This window comes from Linepithema humile, chromosome 3 (assembly GCF_040581485.1).
Source record: "Linepithema humile isolate Giens D197 chromosome 3, Lhum_UNIL_v1.0, whole genome shotgun sequence".
NCBI classification, from domain to species: Eukaryota; Metazoa; Arthropoda; class Insecta; order Hymenoptera; family Formicidae; genus Linepithema; species Linepithema humile.
Window position 1 is genome coordinate 13,407,556 of NC_090130.1, and position 24,381 is coordinate 13,431,936.

Genomic DNA, 24,381 nt, shown 5'->3' on the forward strand with positions numbered 1-24,381 from the left:
ATTTTTTTTTATATCTTAAAGTCTATCTTCAAGGTTCGCCATTTTGTAAAACATTTTGCATAACTCAATTTTGGTTTTTTTGTCTGTTAAGAGGAATGTTCAAGCTTTAATTTGCGATTTTTTTCATCCCAATACGATGATTTTTTGCTGAGTTATCGCTATTCAAAGATGTTAAAAAATTGTGTTAAAGTTTGGTGGCCCGTTTTTTTTGCGGGTGAGTGTATATATATATAATTTCTTAAAGAAATAAACCAATCTTTAATTATTATTTAGCGATATAGTAGCGATTTTTTTTTTGCTTTTTTTTATTGATTGTATGATATGTAGTAAATTTCCTAAACATTAACATATACACACATATGCTCGCACAGGATCAAGATCAATTTAAATTTTTCAAATAACACTATATTTAAAAAAAAATTTTTAAAAGGTTACATTTTCTAAATTTAATGATTATTTATTTAGTTATTTATAATCAATGATGTTGATATAGTGGAAATATGATTCCACTTTAGGTTACTTTTTATTTTGTGTCCTTCTGTATCCATATTTTGGAAACTTATTTTGGGCACGACTTTTCTAATTTTATTTATTTAATATTTAAAAGTGTTTCTATTTGTGTTAATGTTGTAAATTATTTTTTTTTATTTGAGAAGTTTGAAATACACAATTTTTTTTTAGTTATATGACACTATTCTTTTAATCCTTAATCCGTATCTTCTCTTTCTGCGGTTGTGATCGTAAAAAGTTCAACGTTTAATGATCATAAAATCATTGTCATTCTGCATATTTATGTCTCAATAAATCTATTACATAATTTTTTTTTATTCCGAAATCATCACGCCATTATCATATAATAAAATAAAAATAATAGTTAACATTATTATTTTTATTTTATTATATGGTAATAATAATTTTAATAAATTTAACTTGCGTTTTTAATACTAATTTAGAATATCTTATTACGTTTGAAATAAATTGTTTGTGATTTTTTAGATATAATGCAGAACGGTGAAAATATCAAAGAACATGATTCATCAATGGTACCAAAACCACCTGGGAGAAATCTGGATGCTGTCAGACGACCCAAAAAAGTGATACCTGTTGATTTCGATTTAAAGGTTTATTTTCATATTATGTAACTGAAGCATATACAGAATTGCTATTTGCTCTCTATCTTTATTTAAAGTGATAAGAGTTAATTTAAAATAATAACAGTTATTTATTAACATTTATGAAAGTTTGATTTAAATACAAGGTTTAAAAAGTAATTTTCAAATAATTTTCGAGGAAATTAAAATATACAGGGTAAAGGGCAACTTCAGCAGCATGAGTAGAGACTAAGTAAAAATAATCCCATATAAATATATACAGGGTGTCGAGAAAGATTACAAAACCTCTCGTAAGTGAATAAAACGCAAACTGAACAAGAAAGTCCTTTACTGTTATACAATTTTTTCAGTAATTATTGAGATAATTATTAAAAAGGATTGGCGAATGAGAGCGCAATTCGCACGGCAAGACTATGAAATGTAGGCATGCCAGCGGTAAGTGTCGCACGGCAACGAAAAGTAAAGTTTCTGCCCGCTCGCTGCTCGCATGTTACTTTTGTCCTCGCCAAGCGATCAAAGTTTTCGTTGCTGTGTGACCGTCGTCGCTGTCACGCCTAGAGCGTACATCCTATGATTTAGCTACACAAAACGCGTGCTTATTTGTCAATGCTTTTTAATTATTATCTCAATAATTATTGCGAAAATTGCAAAACGGTAAAAGATTTTCTTGTTCAGTTTATTATGTTTTAACCGCCCACGAGAGGTTTCGTAATCTCTCTCAGGTACTCTGTATATGACATCTTTTTATTACGTCTATAACTTGAAACCCGTCTTTTTCGCAAAAATTAAGCCTTTATTTAAGAAACAAATGAAAAAAATACATTAATCAAAGTATTGGCCATCGTTAGATATGACTTTTTTCCATCTTTCTGGCAATAAGCAGATTCCACGGCAAAAGAACGACTCATCTTTAGAGGCTATCCAATCAGAGACCCATTTTTCGACGCTTTCATAAGAGTTGAAGTGTTCCTCAGCAAGTGCGTGTGCCATCGACTGAAACAAGACCGATGTGAACTTGGCGCCCAACTTTATTTAAAAAAAAAAATCACTAATCTAGTTCGTTTGTACTTCGTTTGTACCTGTTTGTACCGCTTCTTATTTCGTTTGTACCTCAAAAGGTAAAAAAATACAAGGGGGTGAAAAAATGGCCAGCGCCCGATTACAAGATTTTTAAATTTCGTTTATGCCATTCGAAAGAGAATCGTTTGTACCCGTTTGTACCTCTTTTGTTTTCGTTTGTACCTCAAAGGGTTCGAAGATACAGCGTTCTTCAGTTTCAGCCTAACCTTTTTATAGGGAACTTAGCCATTTTACAAGATATCGAGAAACGACCAACGGCATTCGAAAGAGAATCGTTTGTATTCGTTTGTACCACTTTTGTTTTCGTTTGTACCTCAAAGGGTTCGAAGATACAGCGTTCTTCAGTTTCAGCCTAACCCTTTTATAGGGAACTTAGCCATTTTACAAGATATCGAGAAACGACTAACGGCATTCGAAAGAGAATCGTTTGTATTCGTTTGTACCACTTTTGTTTTCGTTTGTACCTCAAAGAGTTCAAAGATACAGCGTTCTTCAGTTTCAGCCTAACCCTTTTATAGGGAACTTAGCCATTTTACAAGATATCGAGAAACGGCCAACGGCATTTAAAAGAGAATCGTTTGTATCCGTTTGTACCTCTTTTGTTTTCATTTGTATCTCAAAGGGTTCGGAGATACAGCGTTTTTCAGTTTTAACATAAACAAGCGGTTATTAGTGCCTTCACGCTTAAAGTTAACTGCGTTTCAAATTTTTTATAACACGTAATCAATTTCTTTGTGTGAAATCAACTTAAAATTAACTTAAAATAATATTTTGAATATTGATCGTTTACTTTAAATATTGTATTACGTTACTGTGTTATACTATAAATAAAGATGAATATAATAGTGGAATAATTTTAATTATTGATACACTTAGGATGAAAATACTTAGAAATTAATGAAAAATGTTTTATGTCTAGATTAACGAAACCTGTTAAATAAATTTTTGGACTTATAATATTTTTTAATGTTAACATTTTATGTACAAACGATTCTCTTTCGAATGCCGTTGGCCGTTTCTCGATATCTTGTAAAATGGCTAAGTTCCCTATACAAGGGTTAGGCTGAAACTGAAGAACGCTGTATCTTCAAACCCTTTGAGGTACAAACGAAAACAAAAGAGGTACAAACGGGTACAAACGATTCTCTTTCGAATGCCGTTGGCCGTTTCTCGATATCTTGTAAAATGGCTAAGTTCCCTATAAAAGGGTTAGGCTGAAACTGAAGAACGCTGTATCTTCGAACCCTTTGAGGTATAAACGAAAACAAAAGTGGTACAAACGAATACAAACAATTCTCTTTCGAATGCCGTTGGTCGTTTCTCGATATCTTGTAAAATGGCTAAGTTCCCTATAAAAGGGTTAGGCTGAAACTGAAGAACGCTGTATCTTCGAACCCTTTGAGGTACAAACGAAAACAAAAGTGGTACAAACGAATACAAACGATTCTCTTTCGAATGCCGTTGGTCGTTTCTCGATATCTTGTAAAATGGCTAAGTTCCCTATAAAAGGGTTAGGCTGAAACTGAAGAACGCTGTATCTTCGAACCCTTTGAGGTACAAACGAAAACAAAAGAGGTACAAACGGGTACAAACAATTCTCTTTCGAATGCCGTTGACCGTTTCTCGATATCTTGTAAAATGGCTAAGTTCCCTATAGAAGGGTTAGGCTGAAACTGAAGAACGCTGTATCTTCGAACCCTTTGAGGTACAAACGAAAACAAAAGAGGTACAAACGGGTACAAACGATTCTCTTTCGAATGCCGTTGGCCGTTTCTCGATATCTTGTAAAATGGCTAAGTTCCCTATAGAAGGGTTAGGCTGAAACTGAAAAACGCTGTATCTTCGAACCCTTTGAGGTACAAACAAAAACAAAAGAGGTACAAACGGGTACAAACGATTAACTTTCGAATGCCGTTGGCCGTTTCTCGATATCTTGTAAAATGGCTAAGTTCCCTATAGAAGGGTTAGGCTGAAACTGAAAAACGCTGTATCTTCGAACCCTTTGAGGTACAAACAAAATCAAAAGAGGTACAAACGGGTACAAACGATTCTCTTTTGAATGGCATAAACGAAATTTAAAAATCTTGTAATCGGGCGCTGGCCATTTTTTCACCCCCTTGTATTTTTTTACCCTTTGAGGTACAAACGAAATAAGAAGCGGTACAAACAGGTACAAACGAAGTACAAACGAACTAGATTAGTGATTTTTTTTTTAAATAAAGTTGGGCGCCAAGTTCACATCGGTCTGAAACAAGTGATAGTCGGAAGGGGCACAGTCTGCTGAATAAGCTGTATGGTAGCACTTCCCAGCGAAGTACTTCCAATGTTTCCTTGACAGCCTTAGTGACGTGAAGTCAAGCGTTGTCATGAAGCAAGATCACTTTATGCTGTCTTGTCTCATATTCTGGTCGTTTTTCGCGCAATGCTCGGCTCAAACGAATTATTTGTTGTTGGTAGAGATCCCCTGTGACTGTTTGACCAGGTTTCAGTATCTCATAATATACCCTTCTGGTCCCACCAAATACAGAGCATAGCCTTCTTACCATGAATATTACGTTTTGGCGTCGATGTCGATGGTTGGCCTGGGTCGCAAATGGTTTTTCGGCGTTTGGGGTTATCGAAATAGATCCACTTTTCATCGCCAGTCACAATTCGATGCAAAAACCCCTTTCTTTTTTGCCTGGCAAGCAGCATTTCGGTTTTCATTTCATGGTTTTTCGCCTTTCGATGTCTCTTTCTTTCAGTTCATATGGCATCCATTTTCCTTCCTTGTATGGCTTTTAAACGCTTGGAAATGGCTGCTTCAGTAACATCTAACGTTTTTGCAAATTGATTTTGTGTTTGACATGGATCTTCATCCACCAATGCTTGCAGTTCTGTATCTTCAAATTTTTTTTGCTGTCCTGGACGTTCTTTATCATTCGTGTCAAAATCACCAAGTTTGAATCGTCGAAACCATTCCTTGCAAGTTGTTTCCGATAGAGCAAGTTCCCTATAAGCTTCAACAAGCATTCGATGAGATTCAGCAGCAGTTTTCTTCAAATTGAAACAGAAAAGCAAAGCTTCGCGCAATAATGCTTATTTGGTTGAAATTCAGACATTTTCTTTCCAGTAAAAAACTATGTTGTTGTCACAAACACAAACTTTTATATATTGAATATTGTTGACAGATGTCAAAACTATAAATGATGCCTTGTTCAGCCATCAGCCATTACAGATTGTCAAAGTTACAGCTATTTATCGCTAGACGGCGGATTTCAAGTTATAGATCTAATATATACGACGCACTCTTGCAAAGATATCTATCTTAAACTTAGGGTCCAAAAAAATTTTTTTAAAATAATTTAGTATATTTTGTTTGATTTAATAACTTTACACTACTTACAATTAGTAGATTTTCATAATTTTTTAATCATTTTTATATTAATCGAAGATTAGAATAATGCGATACATTTTTGAATAGCATATCGAAAAACCTTGCCACAAACTAAGATTTTTTAACTTATAATCTCAGACAGCACGCATGTCTTAGATATCTGAAAGTTATCCAAAAGACGTCATCTTTTAGACATATTTACATATCTTTAAGACATGCGTGCTGTCTGGAATTATATAATTTTTAAATTATAACATATTTCAATTTTATATGTGAATTTTTTGTTGTCTTAAGGTAGTTGTCTCATAAAATTAATTTCTTACAAATTGATCCAAATTTTCACTATATTTTTATTAAAGTAACACCTAAGTGGTCTTGCAAGAAAAAAAGAATTTACCGTTCAGAAACTGAGATAATTGCAATTATAATTAGTACGTTTAACATGTATTGCATACACCATACTAAGGTTAACGTCATATTTTTAATTTTATCTTGAAAACTACATTTAAGACTTTAATGAAAAATAATGAGCATGCAGAAGACAGATATATGAACATTTAAAAAACACAGCATTATTGACCGTTTAATTTCAACAATATAATCGTAAGAAATATATGATTTTTGATATTTTTTGACGTATGAAAAAGTATATAGTTATATTTAAAAAAAATGAATAATTAATATAATTTGTTATTTTATTGATAGCAATAAATTTAAAAAATAGGATAAAATCAACTGGATTAAAATAAGTAATAAAAATAAATTATCAAATTTTTTCAGAAAGAAATTAAATAATTTTGTCTATTATTTTTTTTGTGTTTAGTGACACGTGGTTTATTGTTGCTTAACTTTTCTGTTAAAAGTTGTATGATCTCTTTTTCTTATTTTTCTTATAAATAGTCTTCAATTTCTCAAAATTAATGTTACTGCTTGCCGTACTGTCACGGGGCAATCTTTATCTTAAACTAAATAGAATTTTTTAATTTTAAATCGTTTCTTCAGATTAATTATGTTTTTCTCAAAATTGTTTGTTTTACTTAATTTGCAAAATTTTTTTACAAAAAATAATACAAATAGAGAAATCTAAAAAAATATTTTAAAATTAAAAAATCTAAGATTTTTTTATCCTACTCTTTTAAATCCTACTCTAAGATACCATATATCTAACAATAAGATATTATCAAATGAACCGGTAATTCAATGGTCTGGATGACTGGTTGGAGAAGAAAAAATTTTAATCTAAATTTATTTATTTATTAAGAGATATAATCTGATATTTTTATCTGATCTATTTCTGATTGCCAAATTAAGGAAGGCCCCGTTTGCCTACAAATTGATTGCCTATAGTATCGATTGCCGACATCTCGTTTGTCCACATTTCGTTAGCAGACAAAAATTATTGCCTACAGATCGATTGCCCACAAACTGTTTTGTGCACAACTAAAAAATTAAAGGCCGAACTCGTTTGCACACACGACATTATTGCGCACAAATCACATTGCACATAATATTATTGCCTACAGTACGATTGCCTACAAGCTCTATTGCGCATAAATAAAAATGAAGAGATGAACGTACGTTTGCACACAAAATTTATTGCTTACAGTACGATTGCCTACAAGCTCTATTGCGCACAAATAAAAAAATTAAGCAAGGTCTACCCCCATCACCCAGTGCTTTGGATGCAAAACTAGGTCTATAATTATACAGTTTTACATGGGTTTGCAACTTTCCGCACAAAGCAAGGTCTATCCCCATCGCCCGATGCTTTGGATGCAAAACTAGGTCTACGTGTATAATTATACGGTTCCACATGGGTTTGCAACTTTCCGCGCAAAGCAAAATCTACCTCCACCGCCCGGTGGAACCGTATAATTATAGACCTAGTTTTGCATCCAAAGCACCGGGCGATGAGAGTAGACCTTGCTTTGCGCGGAAAATTGCAAACCCATGTGAAACCGTATAATTATAATCCTAGTTTTGCATCCAAAGCACCGGGCGATGGGGGTAGACCTTGCTTAATTTTTTATTTATGCGCAATAGAGCTTGTAAGCAATCGTACTGTAGGCAATGATATTATATGTGCAATGTGACCTGTGCACAATAGTGTCGTGTGTGCAAACGTACGTTCGTCTCTTAATTTTTATTTGTGCGCAATGGAGCTTGTAGGCAATAATATTATGTGTGCAATGTGACTTGTGCGCAATAGTGTCGTATGTGCAAACGTACGTTTGTCTCTTATTTTTATTTGTGTACAATAGAGCTTGTAGGCAATCGTATTGTAGGCAATAAATTTTGTGTGCAAACGAAATGTGGACAAACGAGATGTCGGCAATTGATACTATAGGCAATCAATTTGTAGGCAAACGGGACCCTCCCCCAAATTATTGATCTTGTCGAGGTATCCTATACATACATGTAATTTAAAAAATTTATTTACATTTTTTTTTAGAAAAAATTGCTTTTCTTATAATTTTCTTTTCTTATAATTTTATTTTAATCAAATGTAAAAAATTAAATCAATGGAAAAAAATAAAAATCGGAATGCTTTCAATTTTATATATTGTTACATTTGATTAAATGCCGTTTATAATTTTGTTGAATGTTGTTACTAATACTATTTTCTAAATAGTTAGATGCAGAAGATGACGACGACGACGATTATGATTACAACGACGAAGACTTCGCGGAAGCAAGATTTGAAGAAGAAGGCGAAGCCTCCAATTGTTGGCAGCTGAAGAATTACACCTTCGAGGCTCGAAAGAATGTGCGAAACGATGACGAGCAGGGATATGACGATGAGACGGGATCTGCGAATCCTTGGCGGAAAACGGGCGGACTTCGTTTAACCAGGAACGAGTACCATCGATTTTGTGATGCTCAGTTAGAATGTAATTATTATGAATAATATTCGAATTTTCTTTCTTGTTATTTCATTTGTCATAATTGTCATATTACATTTTTTCTTCTCCAGTTATTTGTTTTAATTTTTTTCTCTAATATTCTTTTTAATATAATATTATATTGATTATATAATAATATTATATTTTGTAATACAAGTAAGATTCACATTACACACACGTACGCACGCACGCACGCATGTAAGCAAGCAAGCAAGCAAGCAAGCAAACAAGCAAACAAGCAAGCAAGCAAGCAAGCAAGCAAGCAAGCAAGCAAGCAAGCAAGCAAGCAAGCAAGCAAAATAAAATTGAAAGTTAAAATCAACTTTTGGTAAAAAACTGAATAAATACTATTTTTTTTATAATTCCTTAAAATTTAATAAATATAAAGTAAATATTCACGTTATACAATTTTCGTTTACAAATATTGATTGTTCTGCATGGATCTGTTGTTTGAAAGGATGAATAGTTTTCTGCAGTTTTGTTATGCCCTAAATTCAACTTTAAATTCAAAAAATGCGTGTTATCAAAATTTTTAGAAAATAAAAAAAAAATATTTAAATATGTAAAAAATATATTTAACAAATGGTTTTTGTCATATTTATAATGTTATTTAAAACAAATTTTTGTTTAAATTTTATTTATGCTATCTTAAAATATTTTGTTATTTTAATTGTATTTTGTTTTCTTACAACTTTTTAAAATCGATATATTTATTTATAGTTAAAACATTTTTTTTTAATTTTTAAATAAAATTTTTTACGCAGATTCGATCCATTATTAATCTGATGAAAAAGTTATTTTCTTATTATTAATGTTATTATTAATGAGATCTTTTTTTATTAGTCTAAGAAAAAAACAAACATACTTTTTATTGGGTTCAATAACGTTTTATCTTAATCAAATTTAAATTATTTTTTTCGAAATAGTCCAATTCAAAAATCAGATTTAGATTGTTTTACTTTGCTTCTTATATGAAATCTTTCTTGATCGATTGCAGCTTACGATTTGGCAACGCAATGTCCTTCTCGAAGAGCATCTATGAAGAGGCATGCTGCAAAGTGTACTATACCATTAATGTCACTCACGGGAACGACATCTTTACCACAGTCAAGGCCACAAAGTCGGCAGCATGCCGGCCTAACGGAATCTATGTTGAGTCAAGATCCGAGTCCTAATATTAGTCTGAATCCCAGTCCAAGTCTTAGTCCTCAGCCACGAGCTCCGAGGCAACCGCGGCGAGCGCACACGATCGCACATGAGGATAAAGCTCAAAGTGAAGAATGGGAAGATAACACTGATAAGGTAAGAAATACAGATATATCATTCTTATTTGTTTAAGAATAAATTAATTTAGAATACAACTACTAATTTTTAAATATACAGTCAAGAGCATTGAAAGCTATCCGCTCCAGTACTTCCACCACTTTCCAAAAGCATTTACATTCTTTATTTTTTCACTTTTTCTTGGATGGAGATTAGTAGATAGAGGGGAGAGGAAGCAATATCCATCTAACATCTAAGAAAAAATGGAAAAATAAAGAATATAAATGCTTTTGGAAAGTGGTGACGATACTCGAGTGGATAGCTTTTAATCCTCCTGATTGTACAGTGACAAGCAATGAAAGTTAACCACTGGGGTACACCTATCACTTTCCAAGCCGTCCCCTTTTACCTACTTCTTTAGGACCTTCTCCTATTCTCAGAAACGTGTTCACACGTGGCGTTCCAGTTTTCATTGCTGAACAGCTGTAACAGCAAGTCTTAATGTTTTAACCATTAACACACTTTGTTATCAAAGATGATTTTTATCAAATAACAATAAAATTTACGTAAAGATTATATATTTAAGATTTCTTAGAATGCTGAATCAAATTTGTAGCCGAGATTTTAAAATTTTAAATCATTAATTCAATAAGATGATCCGATAAGAATCCTGATGTCATTGTGTATTATATTGTTGCCTGTAGTATGTGTACATTTTTTGTTAAATTTTTGGAACACAATAAATTAAAACAAATTTCGGTCACATTCCTTTTACCCATATTGTACATTATATTTAAACTTTATAAATATTTTTTTATTACTTAATTTTTCTTAATGTGTAATTTAGAATTACTTATTTTATATACTTTTTACGATCTAAATGTTTCTTACAACCTAAGTGTTGCTTATAATTTTAGTACTTCTTATGATTTTCAAATATCTCTCCGATCTTTCTATCATGCATAATTTCAATTTATTCCAATTTTTTTATTGACAATATTATGAATTTGTGCAGAGAATGTAGAAAAATTATTGATAAGAAGGTGATAGTAACTTTGTGAATTGAGAATTAAACTTTAGAGTTAAGCATTATACTAGACATAAAAATATGGAAGAAGACTTATTCATGTGTAATCACATTTCACAGAAACTGACGCTAGGGGATATGTTATTGGATGAGAGGTTGTCGTTAACATTGGACGAAATCGTGCACATTCGTAGCGTACTTACGAAGGCCGAATTGGAGTCACTTCCTGTGGAAGGTCGCGTGAAAGAGGACGTGGAGAAAAGACGTGTCTGTTTCCTTTGTTTAAAAACACGTTTCGGTTTATTGGGTCCTTGGGGGCAACGTTGTCGTTTGTGCAAGAGGACTGTCTGCGTGAAGTGCTACTCGAAGGTATTAATTCTCACATATATTACGTACATAAAATCTAATTAAAAGATTCAAGGTTGCAAAGGAAGATAAAAGATCTTATAAGAGTTTTTACCCCTGTACACACATTAATGATATATTTTTCTTTCTTTAAACGTATTCAAAAGTGTATCGAAGTTAGTCATTATTTCGAATATTTAATCAAATAAATTGAACTAAATTATATTAAGTTAAATAAAAGTTACCCTTTTTGCTACAAGAATATAAGCTCGTACACACACATACAACACGCGCGCGCGCACGATATTACACTTCCATATGAACACGCTATAAGTATTTGAAATTTGTTCAAATTTATCATAGCTTTATTAAATTGATCCAGAACTACCCGAAACTAAACGAAAAAACATTTATAATCAGTGTTTTGAATATGTCTCGACGTCAGCTATAAGAATATACAATTAAAAATATAGGTTTCTATTTAAAAAATCAATTCAAATATACCTTGAAATAACTTTAACGCGTTTACTCGAGGGTCAAAAACCAATGGTACGATTACTCGGTTTTTTTTTAAGTCTTACAACTTTTGTCTGAAACAATTTTTTGATTGCTTTTGTTTTGCTTTAATTTTTAGATATTAAGAGGATCCTAAAGTGGTCTGTTTTACCTATTTTTTTTAAATACACTTAACTTTCTTTTGGCTGTGTAGAATAAAAAGTCCTTTTCTGTAAGTAAAGTACATATGCTAATACACATGAAAAATAGAAGGTAAAACAGAGACGTATCTGTTTTACCTTCTATTTTTCGTAAAATTTGTTTTTTTTTGGTTGCGTGGCTTGAAAAATCCTTTCAAATCGACCATCCGTAGTGTATTAGCATATGTACTTTACTTACAGAAAAGGACTTTTTATTCTACACAGCCAAAAGAAAGTTAAGTGTATTTGAAAAAAATAAGTAAAACAGACCACTTTAGGATCCCCTTAAGAGGATGCTTAAGTCCTACTTTATCGACCGGTATTTTCAATTTTCTGGAAAGTATGGCATTTTTTATTCCTTTGATAGAATTACAAATCCTTTGGTGTAAGTAAAGTACACATGCTAATCTTTCGGCAGATAGTGAAATTTAGACCAAAAAATAAAAAAAATTTTAGAAAATTTATCGACAATGTCACCTCAAAGAATTATATCTTTTATATCAAAATTATACTGCTTCAATCTGCAAAACAAGGGTCTGTGCCGAAGAAGAGCGTATGAAACAATAATGGAAAACCAAAAAAATAGAGCTTAGAGACTTATTTTCAAAATGCCATACTTTTCCAGATTTATGCAAAGCATACGTGCAATATAGAAAGAATAAGGTAAAAAAGAGCTATAAATTAGTTCCGAGATCTTGGGATAGAGGCGCTATACAGTTCTCAGTGCTATCTGTCATATACAGAATCTTTCAGGTTAGTTATGTGTGTGTTAGTTGTGTGTGTGTGTGTGTGTGTTTGTGTTTGTGTCATGTGCTATGAAACCCGGCTGAAAAAAATGGATTGAAGGCACTCTGAAGGATAAAGTGTATGTATTACACATAAATTTTGCAACATTTTTGCAAACATTCACATTATTTAGTTACATACATTCATATTCTAATTTCTGTAAAATACTTTTATTTATGTGCTTTATGTGTATATATTATGTGTATTATGTGCTCCATATTATACATATTCACATCAAAGTATCTATGTAAAAAATTAATATCATTTTGTATATTGTTATAATAAATGTATATGTCATATAACTTATATTATATATTATTTATATGACGAATGACATATATCATTTAATACATATACATTATATATATATAAAGTATATGACGTAATAAAAATATCTTACAATAAAGAATAAGACAAGCCAGAGGCGGTTTTCTCGTGGACTGGCAATATAAAATAAGACAAGCCAGAGGCGGTTTTCTCGTGGACTGGCAATACAGAATAAGACAAGCCAGAGGCGGTTTTCTCGTGGACTGGCAATTTAGAATTACAAAAGCCAAAGACGATCTAACGTCAGCTAACAATTTTTAATAAATATAGTCAGAGGCGATCCAACGTCAGCTGACAGTTTAGAAAAAAAAGAGCTAAAGACGATTTATTCGTGAACTGGCAGATTTTAAGAAATATTATCAGAGGCAATCTAACGTCAGCTAACAATTTTTAATAAATATTGTCAGAGGCGATCCAACGTCAGCTGACAGTTTAGAAAAAAGAGAGCTAAAGACGATTTATTCGTGAACTGGCAGATTTTAAGAAATATTGTCAGAGGCGATCTAACGTCAGCTAACAATTTTTAATAAATATTGTCAGAGGCGATCCAACGTCAGCTGACCGTTTAGAAAAAAGAGAGCTAAAGAGGATTTATTCGTGAACTGAGATTTTAAGAAATATTGTCAGAGGCGATCTAACGTTAGCTAACAATTTTTAATAAATATTGTCAGAGGCGATCTAACGTCAGCTGACAGTTTAGAAAAAAAAGAGCTAAAAACGATTTATTCGTGAACTGACAGATTTTAAGAAATATTGTTAGAGGCGATCTAATGTCAGCTAACAATTTTTAATAAATATTGTCAGAGGCGATCTAACGTCAGCTGACCGTTTAGAAAAAGAGAGCTAAAGACGATTTATTCGTGAACTGGCAGATTTTAAGAAATACGTATTTCTTTTAGTTAGTAATTTACTACACTTGTGGTCTGTTTTTGTTTTATCGAATAATCTATAAGGTTATTTCATCTTTTTTCTCGCTATTAAAATTCTATCGTATGGCTGTATGATGTACATACGAGACGAAATAGACTTATACAAGGTGTCTAATAGATATAAATTAGATATGATAAAATCTTTTATTTGAAAAATGTATGTATAATATTATATATCTAATTGGAAAAAAATGTTATATGCTTTCCCTATTTTTATTCTTATGTAATTAATACAAAATAAATAAATAAGTTAATTATTCAATACATACATATATATATTGAATATAGTTGTCTTTATTTTGTATTTTATATAACTGAAATGATATATACTCTAATTATTTCAGTTATTATCATATAAAATATAAAATAAAGATAATTATTTATTTAATATATGTGTATATGTATATATTAATTAATTGATTAATTAGTTATTTTGTATTTGCTACATAAGGATAAAAATAAGAAAAGTGTGTGACATTTTTCTTCAGTGATATATATATAGTATTTTATGTATATTTTTATTTATTATTTTGTCATATTTAGTTTATATTTATTTGACACCTTGTATACGCCTATGTTTTCTCGGACAGTATATTGCAGCCTTGCGACGAAATTTCAGTCGAGGAAACAAGCGCAAGCATCGTTTGTTTACAAACTTCCGATGACACACGTACACAGACCACACGTCAGTGTAGTGAGTTACCACTACAAACAAATGCGTACACACGGACCTACGCGGCGTAGGCTACGCCGATAATGTCATTTCATTTTTAGTACCATCGAAATGATGGCGCTTTCGCGTCGGAGTTCGCCCGTCACTTTAGCATCCTCTTAAGAGGATGCTGGAGTGCCTGATGAACTCCGACGCGAAAGCGCCATCATTTCGATGGAACTAAAAATGAGAGTGATATTATCGGCATAAGTCATAATCTAAGTATGAATGTATTGTGTACGCGTATGTGTGGTGCGTGTATATATTCGCATATTATTGTATAGCGCCTCTATGCCAAAATCCGGGAACTAATCTGCTGCTCTTTTTAATCTTATTATCGTCTATATTGCTCGCATCCTTTGCATAATCGTAATTCGCGACGCATTTTAAAATTACATCTCTGAACTCAATTTGAAAGGTTTCCTGTTAATCTTTGATATACTCTTTTTCGGCAAGCACACTCGTTTTGCATGTACAAACTGTATAATTTTTATAAAAAATTAATATTTATATGCATTGATAGCTTGTCGGTAAAATTTCCAAATTTTTTTCTTTTTTTTGTTTTAAAACTAGTGCTTGCCGATGTATTAGAGTATGTACTTTAACCATATAAGAGGATTTGTAATTCTATTGAAGCAATAAAAAATGCCGTGTTAATTACAAAATTGAAACTCGATCGGTAAGAAAGTGTAAATTCAGCATCCTCTTAAGGAGTCTCAATTTAAATGCCTCATTCTGTGTAAAAGTGTCAATGAGCACTTTTTTCGAAAAAACATTATTTAAATTTCTATTATTAAATCAATCAACTGAAACATTAAATGTTTTTTTAGTATTTTAATTTTTCTGAATGCTAGTATAACAATATTGTGATTTTTTTAGATGCGGATACCGACGGAACAATTTGCTCGAGTACCAGTTGTATTACTTTCTCCTGGGTTATTATTGTCGCCCACAGAAACGGAAAATAGTGGCGGCAAAAACTCTTGGCTGAGGAATACAGGAGCGGTCGGCTCGGCACCAGCTTCTCCCGCTTCTAGACGAAAAGATTCTGCATTGCGTAGTGGCACATCTACTTCAACACCGACGGTGACACCCGTTTCCGCCCTAACGCCGGTGTCGACGCCACCTTCTCATGCGCGTCGGGAGATAGAAAATCAAGAAACGGATAGAAGGTCGGTGCAATGTATAGGTTATTTATTTTAAGTGAGAACTTAAAATATTTTGAAATTGGGTCAAGATACCAAAAAATTTTTCAAAAATAAGACTGTTAAAGATACTAAACAGTAAATCAATATTAGCATGCTTTCCCTTCTCCTCCCCCTCCCTTCATCTTCCCCTCTCTCTATCTCTCTTCTCTGCCCCTATATATTACCTGAAAATTCTTTCTTAATTTATATTTACTTTTGTACTTATCTAGCAGTTTTGCATCACTAAATCTTGTTTCTTTCCTTCTTATTCTTATATCAGTATTTACCATAATCTGTTTTGTTAGTGGGTAGTAATTATTATACATTTCAAATTTACCTATCTGTTCCGTTTCTTTCTTATATTTTCTAAAATCTCTCCATGATTCTACTAGAACATTTACCGTTCCTCTGGGATTAACAAATCTATGTCCTCATTCTAGAATTTTTAATCTGTTCATAATTCCTTCAAATTTCCTATTGCCATAGCTATATATTTTTGTCCAGTAGTTCCTTGCTAACAAACCCGCTCTTTCTTCCATTCTCATAAGTTTTGATTCCGTTATCATATGGCGTGCTATTCCTATAGCTCATTGCTATTTTTATTCCTTTGTATTGGAGTTTTTCTATTTTGTCTTTTCCTCTCCAATCTCTCGGATAATATACGAACAAGCCGTAATCTATGTTAGATCTTATGAAGCTTTTGTAAACTAATATAGCTGTATTTATTTCCATGTCCCAAGATACTCTGTTCAGGAATTTTAGAATATTGATGGTCTTGTTTACCTTGTCTTGTATCTGTTCTACTTGTTTATTAAATATGAGTTGGTTATCGAAATTGATACCCAGGAATTTCGCATAGCTGGTGCATTTTATTTCTCTGTCTTCAATTTTTATTTTCTTTCGATTATCTATTTTGCCTTGTTTATTAAAATCCACTAGCTTGGTTTTCTCTGGTGTCAAGTCCAAACCTATTTCTTTTAGGTTCTTACCTATTATTTCGACTGCCTTTTCCAGTTCATTTACCAAATTCTCTTGATTGTTACGCGTAGTGTCCACTTACCAAATTCCCTTGAGTGTCACGTGGTGGTGTAGACTACGATATCATTAGCATATTGTAGCATTTTTATATTGTGTTTTATCCCTTTTGTGATATCCTTAGTGTACGAGGACTGTTTGAAAAGTTTCGGGCCTAAATAAGACAACATTTTTGTGGGCTAATTTGGATTTATTTCTCAATGTAGTCTCCATTTAACACTGCCCAACGATGTTCTAGGGCCGTTATGCCAGTTTAGTAGAATAATTTGTCGAAGTCCTCAAAATAGGCATTTACAGCATCGATTACCTCACTATTATTCGAAAATCTCTTTCTTCCGAGCCATTTTTTGAGGTTTGGGAACAAATAAAAGTCGTGGGGCTAAATCTGGTGAGTATGATAGGTGGAGAAGCAAACTTCAATTCGTGTATTTTGGCCATCGCAATGACTGATGTGTGAGCTAATTTCCAATTTTTTTTATTGTTTTACAATTGCTTGAGGTGTTCACTTTGGCGGACAGTCATACAAATACTTGAATAACGTATTGACTTGAAACTTTAAACTTAAATAAAATTCTTTAAGGCTTATATGATAAACTATCAATATTAAAAGAAAGGCAATAAGAGGCACTGCTAATTGTTATCGCATGAAAACATATTTCTTTCGAAGTACAAATAAACAGACGTTTCGGCCTGTATATCAGGCTATCCTCAGTGTACGCAATTCTCAACGCAAATTTAAATACTAATCATGAAAATTTATTACAATATTTCGTTAATTAAAATAAAAAAAATTTTTTCGCGTAATTGTACATGTTTAAAGTTTCCGATTTTTATTTGGAAGACTGGTTACTGCGTAAAAGACTGCGTAAAAAACTTCATGTCGCAGGTTTCGGTGAAGATGGAAGAGTAACAATGGTTTATTGATTTAAACTTAAACCAATAAAAGATGAGAGCGTAAAAGACCATTAAAATATTAAACTTATTCGCGCCATTTCTATGTGAGGTCCGGAACAGCCCTCGTATAATGCATACAGAGTAGAGCTTATTACTCCTTGAGGCGGACCTTTATACGTTAATCGTTTTATTCCTCTTTGTTGTTTATAATGAATTTCGTCCTTCTATCTATATCGCACTATTTTTCTTGAGCATTTTTCACTCTTCACTTTATCAATTAGTATGTCTCTTCTTATATTATCATATGCCGATGATACATCTAAAAATGCAGCTATAGTGCTTTTCTTTTCCATCATATCTATTTCAATTTCTGCCGTTATTCTGGCCATATTATCCGTGCATGATCATCCTTTTTTATCTATTTTGGTTTTTATCATATTTGTTACTATCTTGGCGCATCATACTAAGTCTTTCATTAACTATTTTTTCTAGAATCTTTCTCATACAAGCAGATAATGTGATCGGTCTTACTTTTTCTTTGTCTGCTTTATCTATAAAGATTGTTTGGTTTGCTTTCCATTCTCTAAGTTAAGTTCCTTTATTAAAACAATAGTTAAACAATGTTAATAATTCTTTCTTGAAGCTATTGCTTAGCCCCTTAATCATTTTATATTCTATTTTATCTAGTCCTGGTGCTGATTTTTCCTTGATACTATTGCACGTTCACGTTAATTCTTCATATATGAATGGTCTATCTAATTCTCCCATTTCATTCTCTTCTATTTCACTTTCTTCATTTTCTTCTATATTGTTGTCTATGCCCATGGTGGAGTTATTTTGTCTATCTCTTTTTCAATGATCTTACTCCTGTCTTTTGTTTGCCATTTATTCCATTGTACCACTTTAAAGCTATTCTTTATTATCTTCATCTTATTCCACACATAATTAATACTTGAATTTTTATTAAGATTACTGACAAAATTTTTAAAACTTTTTTTGTTTTATTATCTTTCTAGCTATAGCTCTCGTCCTTTTATATTCTATATAGCTATGCATGTCTTGCTTTTTAATATATTCCTTTAGTTTTTCTTTTCTCTCTTCAATGGCTCTATCACATTTTTCGTCCCACCAATCTACAAGATTTCTAAGTTTTCTTTGATTTCTGTTAAGTATTTTTTTTTTTCTTATTCGTGTTCTCTTCCTCTCTTTCAAACTTTCTTGTATTGCTTTCATATGTTGCTACTTTAATTGCTTCTTTCATGATGTTTGTAATAGTCGAGTATTTCTCTTGTTCTGTCTTGAGATAATATTCCTGCGTTTTAAGTTGATCTTCCTGTTGTTGAATGAGTTCTACGTATTTTTTCCAATTCGTTCTTTTTTTGGAGATCCTGTTCGTGCGTTTAGTATATGTTGATCTGTTTATATTCATCTTAAATATTTATGGGATAGTGATATGAATCCCATGAGTCTTCTTGTTGTTCGTATGTTATTAGCTCGTATATTAGCTACGTATTCGTAGTAAACATTAGGTCTATATTTAAAGGTCTAACTTCAACTTTTTCTCCTATTCTCGATAGGGTATCCCTATTAATTAATACTATGTTCCTGTCTTCCATTTCTTCCTAAAATTTCGCCGTTTCTATCCGTGTTTGTACAGTTCCACACTTGATTATGTGCGTTAAAATCTCCTGTCTTATAACTTCCTCATCTGTAAAATTGAAGCTATTTATAATTTCTTTCTACACTCCAGTCTGCTCTATTTTCCTCGGTTTTCTGCAAATTCCAATAATATTAATATCTTTTTCCAATCCTTTAATTTTAACTTCTAATATTATCTATTCAATATTATTTAAGTACGAAAAGTGTCAATCTTACAATATGGTTATGTCAGGTTATGTCAGACAACGAATGCGGCTCATACGCACAACAATCGAGTATTTGCGTATGTGTACGGCGCCTCTCTGATATTATCCGGGAACTAACTTATTTGCTGTTTCTTTTTTTGTCCATTATACCGATATCGGATATATGTACATAAAAATAGTAAAAAGGATACAACTTTTACATTAGACTCCCAAGTTCAATTTTAGCGATTCAATAACATTACATTATGCAATCCGTAAATCGCGCTGCATTGCTTATTTAGTGTATTAAAACTATAGAACTTTTATAAAAACTGAAAATTGATAGCTCTAAACGACAAGTTGTCCGAAGAGTATATGAAAAAAAGATTAATTTTATAATAAAAAGATTAATTTTCTTTTTCGGAATAAAGTCGAGCAGAGTGAATTCCCTTTTTGTGTACACTTTAATTCTACAAAAGGATTTATAATTTTATGCAATCAATAAAAAGCTGCATTTTTTAAAAAAATATTGCATTTTATCAGTAAAACAGATGACTCCAGTGTTCTCTTAAAGCTTAAAGTTTGCACTTTTACGTACTTGTAATCGCTTTTTTAAATTTTTTCATCTATTTTCATCAATATCATATTAGTTCAGAGAAAATCCCCTGGCGACCTCTTGAACACTTTGATACAGGGTGTCCACAAATGTTAGGAGCAAATTTATACAGTATATTAATAGGGTCCGGAGATGAAAAAAGTTTATATGAACTTATAATCGAAAATGCTTTATTAAAAAGTTATAAGTGTTTAAAGATTCATAAGTAGAATTGTCCTCTATAACGTATTAGATAGAATCGCTGACTCAGAAACAAATGGCTTTCAATATTATTTATACGTCTTAATTTGTGTTTGACCTTTTCACTTCTGTGACAGAAGTCGTGACTTGTTAGACTTTCATGCGTTTAGTGTTACACAATCAAAAGAGTTCGGTAATCATTAGTTCGACGAATAAAAGCTTGCAGTCTCGCAGAAGGAAGAACATTCAAACATCTATTGTAATATGTATGAGAAAGGAAAAGAGATTATGTACAGGTGAAAATATGTAAACAATAATTGAGTTATTTGTTTTTGAGTCAACAATTCCATCTAATAAGTTATACAGAACAATTCTACTTATGAATCTTTGAACGCTTATAATTTTTTAATAAAGCATTTTCAGACATAGGTTGATATAAACTTTTTCCTACTTGGATCCCATTAACAACTGTATAAATTTGGTTCTTACCTTTACAGACACCTTATATGTACAGGGTGTGTCGCGCATCGTACAATAATAGCTAGCACATTCTTGAGATCATTTTGAGACGAAAATCTTAATATCAAAATATCGAGGCCAGGGGGCGCGCCAAAGGTATTCGCCACCCAAGATCTATAGAGAGCAGGTTACCTCAGTAAAACCGGTTGAGGGCGAGGGACGATGAAGTAAGGGGGGAGCTAGAAACATCTTGATGGCGAGGAGCGATGAAGGAAGGGGGGAGCTAGAAACAGCTTGATGGCGAGAGGCGATGAAGGAAGGGGAGAGCATGATGATCTCATCGACAAACAGTAGCTGTCTGAGATCAAGATCTATAGAGAGAAGGTTACCTCAGTAAAACCGGTTGAGGGCGAGAGACGATGAAGTAAGGGGGGAGCTAGAAACAGCTTGACGGCGAGGAGCGATGAAGGAAGGGGGAGCTAGAAACAGCTTGATGGCGAGGGGCGATGAAGAAAGGGGAGAGCATGATGATCTCATCGACAAACAGTAGCTGTTTGAGATAGCTTCTGTTCGCCGATGAGATCATTATTGCCCCTCTTGCCGCTCGCCCCTCTCTGCATTTGCTCCTCTTGCCGCTCGTCCCTCTCTGCATTTGCCCCTCTTGCTGCTTGTCCCTCTTTGCGCATGAGGTAACCTTCTCTCTATAGATCTTGGTCTGAGATAGCTTCTGTTTACCGATGAGATCATCATTGTCCCTCTTGCCGCTCGCCCCTCTCTGCATTTGCCCTTCTTGCCGCTCGTCCCTCTCTGCATTTGCCCTTCTTGCCGCTCGTCCCTCTCTGCATTTGCCCCTCTTGCCGCTCGTCCCTCTGCGCATGAGGTAACCTTCTCTCTATAGATCTTGTTCGCCATCTGGGTGCGAATTCTACACAGTCGTCCTCCCTCAAAAACAATTCACATTAAATGTCGAAAATATAAATTATTTTATTTATTGTGTGTCAAATCAGAATTACCGAATAAAAACGAAAACTAGACTTTTTACTATATATTTATCATATTAATCAATATCAAATTAATGGGCGAATACTGTGTAATCTGTGAAAGTTACAAGTAAATCATATATAAAACTAGAGGAAAAAATTCGAATATATTTCTGTATCTAATTAGATATATTAATTGATTATTTAAATATGAAATATAAATGTTATGATAATATTTTCATTTATCTAGATAAGTATTAAAATAACTTCTAGATTTTTCTGTAATTCTTACAGATTGCGCAGAATTCCATCATAAAGCTATATATAGATATGTAAATATAAGATATGTTACATAAACATAAGATAAAAACGCAAGATTGTAAAAAAACACAAAAATCTCAACAAGAATAATTTTACAATTTGAACAACATAAAAATTTTACAAAACTGTATCATTTTTTATAATTTTATATGAATTTAATTTTACGTGCTTTTTTGTTGCGAATTTATTTACTATATTATTTATATTTAATTCAGTTATTTTATTTATAATACTAATACTTGCGTTGGATAGCCTTTCCCGTGTCATGGTCGATCTTGATTGATTTGTTATTATTTTTAGTTTAGAAAAAGATCTTTTTCTTGTAGCCATTGTTACGGGTATTGTTAAAAATATGCGCAAAGCTACTGCAAGATTTAGAAATAAACCAATAAAATCATTTGCAAAAATATATTCTAAAACAGTTAATGAATTCATCTTCTATTGATGTTATATTTATGTTGATAGTCGGCAACACACAAGAACGATACGATTGTAAGTATTTTCAGTTTTCTGGGATTGATAAATAAAATAAACTAAATTATATTGATTTAATATTCGTTTTTAATTTAGCAATTTATTTCACAAATTTGCCGCCCTCTTTATTGTGCCGCCCGGGTGTGGCGTACCCCTTGCACCTCCCGGGTTGGCGCGGTCCTGATCGAGGCTATAATAGTTTTTAAATGGAAAGCATTTCATGATTTTGATTAATCATTGGTTCAAATTTGCGCGCTCAGGCATGGTACATCACATACTAATAAGGCTACATCACATACTTTTAGGTATCGATTTGCTTTTAAATATAGATATAATTTTACGTACAAAAATAAAAGCGTAAAGGCTAGTCAGATTTCTAAGATACAATACAATACAATACGCCAATACAAAACATGTGAAGATTTTCTATAAAGCTAATGGGAGACATGCGAGACATCTCATAGATATATGCTAATGATTAAAGCTTAGAATTACCGAGAATACATGCAAGTGACACAAATTATATTTCTTACAAACAAAGTTTTAGCATAAAAGGATAAATTTCCGAAAAGCTATCACCCCCGATTTTGCTGATTTTTAGCGAATTACTTATTTTATGTAGTAAATAATATTCCCAAATGGATTTTCGGCGCAAATGCCCCTTCCGCCCCCAGCCCCCCTCAAAGGTAAAACTGTTTTTGTTAATTATTTCAGAAAGTATTTATTGTACGGAAAAAAGTTGTTAAACAAAAAATGAAGCTCATAATAAGCTCTACAAATAAGGTCGTATACATTTTACCTAACTCCAATATTTTAGTCGTTATTATCAAAAAACTGTGAAATCAGTTTTTTTTAAGTATCAACACCGTTTTCACGAAATATCTCGGAAAGTGTTGATACAAAACAACGATACAATTCAATGTTGATAAATACAATTCATACAGTTCATACATAGGGTTTGGATTGAATCTCGCTTTGCGTAGAAACTCGTAAACCCACGTGGAACCTCGCTTGGCGTAGAAACTCGTAAATCCACGTGGAACCTCGCTTGGCGTAGAAAGTGTATGTGTGGAAGCAGTGTGTTCCGCCCCCCTGCGAGAGGCTCCACTATCAAAAAACTATACACATAGGGTTTGGATTGAATCTCGCTTTGCGTAGAAACTCGTAAACCCACGTGGAACCTTGCTTCCCGTAAAAAGTGTATGTGTGGAGGCAGTGTGTTCCGCCCTTCCTACGGGGGCTTTTACAAGTTTTTTTTTTATAATAATGACTAAAATATTGGAGTTAAGTAAAATATGTATAGGACCTTATTTGTAGAGCTTATTATGAGCTTTATTTTATGTTTAACAACTTTTTCCGTACAATGAATACTTTCTGAAATAATTAACGAAAACAGTTTTACCTTTGAGGGGGGCTGGGGGCAGAGGGGGCATTTGCCTAAAAATCCATTTAGGAATATTATTTACTAGATAAAATAAATATTTAGGCTGAATATCAGCCAAATCGGGGGTGATAGCTTTTCGAAAGTCCACCCGCATAAAAAATTCTAAATTTTTAATTAGAAAAAGACATTTATTCCACTTATGTTACATTGAATAATTCAAAATTATAGTAAACATATTTTTAGTATTTTTCAATGGAATGTATTTGTTTAAGTCAGCGCTCGGAATTAGTTGCACATTTCGGGCCGATTCCCGAGACGACGCCTCCTGTTCCCCCACTACCGCCCGGCCGCTGGCGACCGAGCCGCCGATAGCTCTGGCTCAGGAGCGTTTTATATTAGAAATAGACTGGTTGTTTAGGCATCTCTCAGGAAATCGTAACATTTTCTTCGCT

The 24,381-nt window shown here is 32.7% G+C and overlaps 1 protein-coding gene and 1 long non-coding RNA gene across 9 annotated transcripts in view; one reads left to right on the forward strand and one right to left on the reverse strand.

Moving 5' to 3' along the window:
• Window positions 1-24,381, forward strand: part of spir (spire type actin nucleation factor) — a 46,851-nt gene that overhangs the window by 17,083 nt on the left and 5,387 nt on the right. For 7 of the 8 annotated variants that reach the window (XM_067352087.1, XM_067352086.1, XM_067352090.1 and 4 more), the window contains 6 exons: window positions 997-1,121; window positions 8,201-8,459; window positions 9,469-9,773; window positions 10,882-11,130; window positions 15,435-15,727; window positions 22,537-22,563. In XM_067352087.1, the coding sequence (XP_067208188.1) occupies window positions 997-1,121; window positions 8,201-8,459; window positions 9,469-9,773; window positions 10,882-11,130; window positions 15,435-15,727; window positions 22,537-22,563 (1,258 nt within the window). The remainder of the gene's footprint in view (window positions 1-996; window positions 1,122-8,200; window positions 8,460-9,468; window positions 9,774-10,881; window positions 11,131-15,434; window positions 15,728-22,536; window positions 22,564-24,381) is intronic. The other variant, XM_067352088.1, reaches the window with a different exon arrangement.
• Window positions 17,955-19,752, reverse strand: LOC136998830 (uncharacterized). The gene is made up of 2 exons (XR_010889367.1): window positions 19,547-19,752; window positions 17,955-19,444 (listed from the first exon to the last, which is right to left on the reverse strand). It is a non-coding gene; the product is annotated as an uncharacterized lncRNA (long non-coding RNA).